The following is a 9,770-nucleotide window of genomic DNA, read 5'->3' as shown; positions in this document are numbered from 1 at the left end:
AATATAATTGGAATACGATTGGTACAACAAATTTAATAATTGTCCTAACTTGAATGGAAGGTATGTGTTTGTCATATTTATCGTGACTTGAACACTTGTGCAAACGCACTTACCAATATATGGTGTGATCTAGGTTCAAATTTGATGCTTTATGAGCGAGTTCCTACTTAAAATTATTTTTTTTTACTAATTGATTATATTAGGGTGTGTTTGTTTCAAGGTTTACATTTATATTCTTTGGAATGATATTCCTAGGATTATTATTCCTAGGATGACAATTTGGCCCATGAGTACCTGCAAAAAATGTCCACAATAGGTAGGGTAAAAATCCGCAAAATGGGCACGAATACGGGCATGTGTGATTACCCATTAAAATAAGCGTGTATGGGTTCGGGCATGGATATCTTACTACCCACCCTGCCCCATACCTGCACTACATATTTATATAATTTCAGTTATATTATTATATAAAAATGCATGTTTATCAATTTTAAAAATTACATATTGCTATTAAACTATTACACATTTTAATATAAGTGTTTATTTATTTCTGAACTCAACAATAACATCCATAATTTTTTTAATATTGTTAAAAACTTAAAATTATATGATATTTTATAATTAATCGATTTAATTTTACCACAAACGCGGGTAAACAGACACGGGGACAGATATTGAGGTACCCGTAGGGTACAGATACGGGATGAACATTTGTGTCCACGTGGGTATGAGCTCAGGTACAGGAGTTTTGTCAAACCGTGGATATGGGGAAGGATACTGTAGTACCTTGCTCATTGGCATCCCTTATTCCTTGAAAATATTATTCTAGCTTATGTGTTAGGTAGAAATTTAGATTCTTTGAAATAATTATAAATTTGATTTAATTTAAAATTATAAAAAAAAAATAGTAAATGTAAGTGATAATGAGAAGTTATAGTTGGTTGATTTTATTCCCACAGAATGTTATATTCTCATTCTTTAAGTCTTGAAATTAAAAAAAAAATCATGTATAAATAAGATTCCTTAGAATAAAAAGTTTTGAAATAATTTTTTTAAACTTGAATCAAACACGAGAATATAGCATTCCCATAGCCAAATTTCAAAAAAAAAATAATAACTTTGTAACAAAACACACCTTTAGACTATGTTTGGGAGTTTGGAGAGGAATGGAGGGAAGGACTTTGAAAAAATAGAAGGATTGAGTAGAAAGAATTGAATGATTTTGGTTTAGACGGTTTTAGAGGGTTTACTTTTATTCATAACACTAAAAATCACATAATATAAGGGAACTCAAAATTTATATTGACTATCGAAGGATGACTTTGGAGAATTTGGGAAGACTTACATAAATTTTCAAAATATCTTTTATATTGTTATAGTATTCGAGAAATAAAAGATATAATAATAATATACATTTTTTTATCATTTTATACAAAATCATCTTTTAAAAAAAAGTCAAATATTTTCTTATATTTTTTTAAGAATTTGTTTTCGGAAGTCTTTCACTCTCCTCCAAACTCCCAAACATATTTGCCCAAACATATTTGTAGAGTCTCTTCTTTTCAGTTGATTGTTATGTAATTTTTTATTAGACTTCGGTCCTCTTTTGTTAAAAGAAACTTGACTTTAAATTTATTAAAAGCAAAAAATATTGATTTTAATTAAACATAAAAATGGATTAAACAATATATCTAGATATAAAATTCATATTTATTATCAAATAGTACATAACATAATTTCAAATTAAAATCAATTGATTTAACAACAAATTCAATTCTAATCAATTTGTCACAAATATGTTGAACTTATTTTTATGATTTTAGAATCACTTTGACTCTCTTTGCTATATAACTCAGAGAGCAATGTGCTTAAAATATATGAATTCCTTACTACTCGAATCAACAATTATTTAATAAAGAGAATAAAACTTTTAAGAGAAAGTCTACAAAATAATAATTAAATTACGAAGTTTGAACGAGAATTTTATTAAAAAATTGATTATTAAATAAAAAAATGTTGAATGACGTCAGTGCTTAGTTAAGAAATATTTGTGTGATGTATCCATACAACAAAAATAAGCTAATAAATAGAGACATACATTGTCATGCACGTGGAAAAAAGTGTTTTCTACAGACAAGTTTTTTTAAGAAAATAGGTTATGTTGAAGAAAAGTTTGAGGTTTCGACATTTCAATACTCATCCTACAATTTTAGTAATAATATATTATAGGCGTAAAAAAATATCAAATGTGCCTAAAAAAAATCTAAAACTCTAATTTACAGTATATATTTGATTTAATAGGTATTAATTAAATTAATATTAGTATCTATGGTTTTTTAAAATATTTTTTGTATGAAAATGTTTAAGAAATAATGCAACTCGTTTGACAAAATCATCTAAGGGCCCAGCAAATAAATAAATAATAGTACAGACACATTTAGGAAATTTTTTTTAATAACCCTATTGAAAAAAAATATACAAATAACTACGTTTTTGTAAAAATTACACAAATAACCATGTTTTAGAAAATGTTATAAAAGAGATGTCAAATGAGATGACGACACCTCTTAAATTTCTAAGGAGACGTCAAATGAGATGACAACACCTCTTGAATGCCTATGAGTCATCTCATTTGGCGCCTTCATAGAAATTTAAAAGGTGTCGTCATCTCATTTGACACATTCTTTATAACATTTTCTGAAACATTGTTGTCTGCGTAATTTTCACCGAAACGATTATTTGTGTATTTTTTTTCAATAGTTAGTTATTAAACAAAAAAAATCCACAATTTACTCTTACTAAAACCATGCAAAAATGAATTAGGTAAATTTAAAGCAATGCACAAAATGAAACAACGAACGAACAACAAAAAAGGCCATAAACTTTTTGAAAGTCAAAGCATATCATCATACAAATATCTAGAATGATAATAGTTTCATATGTCGTAAACAATGATCTCATCAGGTTACAAGAATCCCTTAAAACTTTCAACCTTAACATTATATATTTTTTAGCTATAAAATTTATATTTAAAAAAACCAAATAAATGAAATCAATTAACATCACTACAAAAACATTTCTCAAACAAAAGATCATATTGTAAAGTGATCTTCCATTCCACTCCTTGTACAGTTTTTGCTAACATGGATTTTTACATATGTTGTATTGTACAATGAGTTAAGGATTTGTGTTTCACACTAAGTTGTGCCTAAAGGTTATGCAGAGTGGCATCATACTCAAAGCCTAGAAACACCCTTTTATAACCAAGAGATTATGTTATTGAGCTTCATCATCTAAGATCTCCACTACAGGAGCAAACTGCAAAATGAACAACAAAATTGAGACATACAAAGTATAAATGATCATAGATTAGTGACGAGGAAGTAACTTGACTGACCTCATCATTCTCATCAAAATACAAACCATCAACGGCACTGCTCTGCTGAAACTCCCATCCTAGATTGCTCTCTAATAGATCCTTAAATTTCCTTGTCTGCAATGAAATGAAGATTTCATTAAAAAATATGAAAATTTAACAAATGTAAAAAAACGAGTAGTTTTGCAATACAGAGTCATGTAATTTGAAAACAAAATAGAATATTTATAAACATTATAGCAAAATAAAGACCTAGAACCATAGCTCATACCCATTTTAATAGATCTCCATCAACAACTGACCCATCTAGCATCAATGAAAAGAAATCCTGCAACTCCAAAACAACAAGCATTAGTTCCAAAACAAAACTTTGAGCAACTAGCCAAAGTACTCAAAATATGAACTGTCCTTTTCATTATCTTGAAATCCATAACTGATCGAGTTAGGTGCCAATCTATTTAATTTAAATCAGGAAGCTAGATAATAGATCAAAATTATGCATTTGAATATCGAATTCATAAATACCTTACAGAGATGGTGCAAAAAGCTATCAGTAGAAAGCCAAGAATCATCCAACAATGGTGGTCCTGTATCATCCTTGCGATCTTTCTGTAGTCCGTATTTTAGTTGATAATAGATGACTTTTATGAACTACAATAATCCACAATATTTACTATGAGTTTTGTGACACAAAAAGGAAATTGATGAATAATTTGGCATTCCACGTAAGATTGTGGCTTATTCTCTTAAATCTGGATTCTGCTACTTTTTGTTCCCAGACTATATTCACAATTATTATTACGATGAAGCATGAATTGAAAGCAAACCATGCCACTGTTAGGAGCTAAAAGAAAGAAACAGTAAAAACATTGTTAAAGTTTACCTTGGTAAATAGCCGAGTTCGTGTGTGGAAAGGCTGCACAAGAATACATAAAGTCATGCAAATATAATAACAAAATATGCATCTATGAAATAGGGTAACTTCAAAGCTGATTTGAACCTAAGTAATCAAATATCATTTGTCTTACCATAATCAATAACTTCCTTGTATCCATATGCAATCATATAACCTAAGCCCTACCAACATAAAATGTCCTAAGAAGTAAAAATTGTTCATATGAAAAATATATTGCAGAACTCCACATAAAAGGAAAGATAATGATGCATCTTATCATCTACAAATCTACCGACTGTCTTGAAACACAAATCTTAAAAATATGACGACTACTCAAGTGATGCAAAGGCAAATGGAAGACCACAATCCGCGGATTCAAATTAAAAGGAAGAACTTAGAAAACTGACTCATCCAAGTTGAAAGACAAAACCATAGTTCTATGAAGCACATACACCCTGAACATGACCCGACATTAACACGTCGACACCGGTAATAATTTGAAAAAATAAATGAATTAAACGTAATTACAAGTGTAGGTGCAGATGTCCGACACAGACACGGACACACTTTTTTTTCAAAGGTGTCGGTGCTACATGGCCATAGTCTAACAAATTACAGATGAAAACGCAAGTAATCATTAATGTAAGCGAATGTCATGAAACCACAAAATGACTGAGAAGGTATACTTACTGCTTCCGTGCAACCAAACAGAAGGCTAACCAATGATTTCCACTGGAAAAATGCTTCTAGTGACTGACCCATCTGCAACATCGCAAAATATTAGAATGGATTTAACAAGACTAACATATATAGAAAGAAACCGTGTTTTCTCTACCATACCAAAAAGGCAATAAATGCAAACTGCAGTTCTCCAAGGAGCAAGTCTTCAGAACCTCCATAACTTGATGCCAGTAGAGTTTCTAGCAAATGTGTCTTAGAAGGCAAACATAAAACATGTGCGCGAAAATCAGCAAAAAGCAACAGTTTCAACAACCACTTATACCATAAGCACTTATTATATAAGTGCTTATATATGAGTTATTTCTTTAACAAAAGATAAAATAAAATAAGTCATATAAACTATAAGGTGTTTTAATAAGCTATCCTAGAGAGCTTATGAAAATAATCTGAAAACAGCTTATGAACATGTCATAAGTTGTTTCTATAAGCTATCTCAAGCAGTCTGACAAGTGCTTATGTCAGTCCATAAGCTCTAATTAGTCAATACAAACAGACACAAACTATAAGGTAAGATTACTGATTTTAGCACGGTGACTTTTTCAAACCAAATATTTGGGTGTATGTGTATGCCTACCTTGTCAAGATTCAGAGAAGTAAGTTCCTGCCCACTAATCCCTTTGCATTTTACAACACGTGGAATCGAAGTATAATAACACCCTTTTCTCTGGAACTTGCCAACAGATGTTCCAGAATTACCAATATTCAGCTTCTTGTCTAGTGCTTCCTCCATTGGAGTTTTATGAGTGTTTCTGAACACATCATTTTCACATTCAACACTGATTTCTCCTCCGTAGGGCTCTGTTCATAAATTAACAAGAATACAATTATACAACGTCAAGAAACAAATTAATACAAAAGACACCTCACTTAAGCAAATAACATACCAAGCCTATTGATGATGCTCTTTGTAATGAAATTAGATAATCGCTTCCAATCTTCACAATGGCTAAGATTGTAAGGGCCAAGTTGTCGGTCGAATTCCATATTTCTAACAGCGTGACTATATCTTTCATCCTGAAGGAAAAAAGGAGAGAATAAAATAAATGTATACCATAAATTGAAGACTAAAGAGCATAAAATTCAACGCATAGTCTCTAAAATGTGAACATTAAGGCAAAATTTCCTATTTAGTTCTAGATGAATTGTGAATTTTCTAATGACTGACGTACATATGAACTATATATGGCAACATTGAAATCCAAAAGACAGAGTGATAGAGAAATTATTATAAAAGAAATAACTCAAAAAAGAGAACTGGATGGAGAAAGAAAGCAGTTCCAAGTAAAAACACGAATGGTAATACAAATGTCAGTATCAGGTATCCTCAACATAGAATGATACTTATCGTATTCCGTTTCAACAATATCAAGCACTACAACAAAAAGAAACAAATCAATAAAGGTAAATTACATTGCATGACAATAAGAACATTTAGATTAAGGAAGGGGGAAAATTGTCTAGTTGAACTGTTGAGGTAGCTCAGGACATTGTTAACATTGTTATTTCGAACTCAAATGCAAATTAGCATCGATTCGATGGAATATCAAGGGCTTCCCTACATTTTGTAAAGGGAAAATCAACTTAAAGCACAGGCTTCCAAAATACTCTTACAAGACCTAACTTGACTAATAGAATGTAAATTATATCAATCAATCATGATTCGTGGTGATTTCACATCTAAGACATGTATTATATATGTTTTAGAAAATATAAACAAATGGGTACCTCTTCCTCCGATACTTTGACTAGCCTTTCCTCTTGTTGGTCCCATTTACGAACAATTACCTGCATGGCCAAGAGACCAAAGTACTCTTTAGTCTACAAATTATCTTATTGTTTTAAATGCAAATACATTCTTAAAAGATGTTTAAACGACAAACATGTTCAAACAAATGAGCATTGGTTAATTTGACCAATCAAGTGAAAAATAAATTTTAAAATAAACCATAAAACATAAACATTTGAGGCTTAAAGATAAACAGGGAGATATTCAGTAACTAATTTTCAAACCTCTGAAGAGCCAACATCAATGAAGAATCCGATAGTCGGCGAAAATTCCTTCCCATCTCTGCAAGAAGCCAAAAAGAAAATGAAAATAATCAACAATGCACCAAAAAATCAAAAATATTCATTTGAAATAAACATCACTCATGCTAGCAACTGATATAAACAATAGTTTGATCCAAAAAAATTCATAAAAACCATACACTGCCCCAGACACAACCCACAGCTCTTATATGTCTGTCTGTCTTTATATAAGTATAGGAATCCACGTAAATCAACAAGATATTGCATAACTATCTAACACACTCTTTCAAAGACAATATCCATTATTAAGTGAAATTTGCCAAGATCCCACCATTTTAAGAATGTGTCGGGGCAAAAAGCAAATAAGAGTCATGTGATTTAGAGGAAGACATTTGAGTTTCTCCAAATACTAGAGAATAATAGGAAGAATATTGTTTGCATTTTCCAGGGTTTTCAATAAAAGTCCACAGCCGCAGTTCGGGCGGTGACAATGGTTTTTGCTGTTACCAAAACAGCAACACAGCCATGGTTTTATAACTTATAGGTTACATATGACCATGATTCTCAAGTATCGTGACCGCAAATATTGCTACCACCATCATTTGAAACCGTGGCATTTTATCATTCTTAAATAAAGAATAACGAGAAACTACAAAGCACAGACACTTGAAACATGACATTGACACGTCAACGCTGCTAATAATTTGAAAAAATTAATTGATTAAACGTAATCACAACTGTTGATGTTGATGTTGGACACCAACACTGACACGCCTTTGTTAGAGGTGTTTGTGCTACAGAGGCTAAAACTAAAGAAAAAATAATAACTCATAGTTAAGCATAATGATCAAACCTGGTGGATGAACTATAGTAGACAAAATGAGTGCCGGGAGGGATCATCTTAATACCCTTAAAAGCAGGTCCGACAGAGAACATCTATACAACCAAAAAAAACAAATTTTCAGTGTCAAACGAAGATGAAACTTGAAATCATCAATAAAGGTTGATATTTTAACAATTACACACCACAAGCTTCGAATTTTCACTCAATTTTTACATTATAACAATTTTTGAAGTGAAAAAATCGAAACAGGAACTTGGTAATAGATGACAGTGGCAAAAGGGCACGCGCATAACCTCTTCAATAAATAAGATTTTATTGTGAAGAAAAAAAAGAGATGAAAACTATTTACCTGAGTATCGATTGCAACAAGGGTGTACTGAGGAACATCGAGGAAGAGAAGAGTGGCGCCATTTTTTACGAGTTCTAATGCTGTTTGAGAATCCATAGAAGAAATTTGAAGAGCTTCAGAATATGCTTGAGAAACTAGTGCCTTCTTCTAGTCGGCTTTTTTGGGTTCATGCGACTCTATTTTATTCAATCCAATTAAGGTAATTTCTTATCGCACCCTTCTTTATTTCTATGAAGTCTTATTAAAAAATTAAAAAAAAAAACAAAAACATGATTTAATCATTTTAACATCATACTAAATAAAAACATTCATTATATAGCTAATCACAAAAATAAATTCAACATTACATAATCATATCGTCGGGACGTTGCAACATAATGATTATATCCTCGACAAATCTTGACAACTCTGCGATTTTTTAGAAAACGCGGTAGAGTATTCTGTTTGGATTCCAGATCTGCGAGGGGTGTTTCCTCGGTGATCCTAAACAGAAGTGGTGGTTTCTCGCCATTGAAATACACAAATGAAATGTGGGGATATGAGCTCATTCTCTAATTTTAGTGTGATGTGTAGAAAATAAAGGCTGAGATGCACTCTATTTATACAAGTCGCTTTGGACCTCAAAAGCCTTATCATGTATCAGGTAAAATTTCGAAATACATATCTGAATAAACCACACCTTCTGTAGAGAGTGAGACATCGTGAATCAATTACTTCAAAACCAATATACTAAAATACAAATTACTTTTAGTCGAAGCATTACCGTGCAAGAATACTCATTCAAAGACAACACCCTCTATTCATAATTGGTTGGGTGCGTCTCTCGGTCGGGATTGAATTTCATCTTTCATGAAGTGGCGTATGCACAACAGACAGGTACGGATAAGGCCAAGTGTGGATGTACAATTAGGAAGACTTACAGTCTACAATGTGCTTATCTCACTGCAAAAAAATAATAATAATAAAGATTAATTCCCCGATACGTATGGATGTAGTGTACAGTCATTGGAAAAGACTTCGGTTTGATTATAATGGTGTGATAAATGATGGTAAAGCAGGTATAACTAATCTAAGATAGATTTTCTAAGGCAGATGACACCATGAAATTGCACATCAAATAGCAGTTGAAGAAGATTGTCTATCCGGAAACCACATATTTGAAATCCACTTTGGAACCGGTTAAAACGGAAGGTGCCTCTAAAAAGGTAAATTCGACTCAAGATGACAACTAAACAAAGTGGTCTCCATCATACTTTGAACATGTTGATTCACATTTCCCAGATTCTCCAATTTCGAAATTTCAAAAAAGTGTGCACAAGGGTGCTCGAATTAGCAACCCACCTCTTTCACCACCAATGTCGAAGATTCAATTCATTTTCTAGAGAGGACAGAAGAGTTCACCAAATTGAGCGAGCTTGAAACAGTATCAAATCAAGAAAAATCGAAGGCAAAACCAATTGTAGATTTATGCGGTATTGGATCTTTTAATGCATTTTAGATTGTAATCTATACACTTTTTTTTAATGTATTATTGTTA

General features: G+C 31.6%; 1 protein-coding gene across 2 annotated transcripts; it reads right to left on the bottom strand.

Moving 5' to 3' along the window:
• Positions 1-3,095: 3,095 nt before the first annotated feature.
• Positions 3,096-8,428, bottom strand: LOC131620930 (uncharacterized). 2 transcript variants are annotated; one of them, XM_058892118.1, is made up of 13 exons: positions 8,234-8,426; positions 7,894-7,976; positions 7,023-7,080; positions 6,738-6,797; positions 5,897-6,026; positions 5,587-5,810; positions 5,112-5,204; positions 4,962-5,033; positions 4,260-4,292; positions 3,902-4,027; positions 3,648-3,704; positions 3,398-3,493; positions 3,096-3,318 (listed from the first exon to the last, which is right to left on the bottom strand). In XM_058892118.1, the coding sequence occupies exons 1-13, from the start codon at positions 8,327-8,329 to the stop codon at positions 3,277-3,279; spliced, it is 1,170 nt and encodes a 389-aa protein (XP_058748101.1). In that variant the 5' UTR covers positions 8,330-8,426; the 3' UTR covers positions 3,096-3,276. The 2 variants fall into 2 exon arrangements, 1 of the variants encoding a protein (XP_058748101.1); XR_009289350.1 differs by lacking the exon at positions 3,096-3,318 and adding an exon at positions 4,405-4,453 and having other exon boundaries at positions 3,413-3,493; positions 8,234-8,428.
• Positions 8,429-9,770: the final 1,342 nt, after the last annotated feature.

This window comes from Vicia villosa, linkage group LG7 (assembly GCF_029867415.1).
Source record: "Vicia villosa cultivar HV-30 ecotype Madison, WI linkage group LG7, Vvil1.0, whole genome shotgun sequence".
Classification (NCBI taxonomy): domain Eukaryota; kingdom Viridiplantae; phylum Streptophyta; class Magnoliopsida; order Fabales; family Fabaceae; genus Vicia; species Vicia villosa.
Note: the sequence above shows the minus strand (reverse complement) of the source record. Positions and strands in the feature narration are given on the sequence as shown.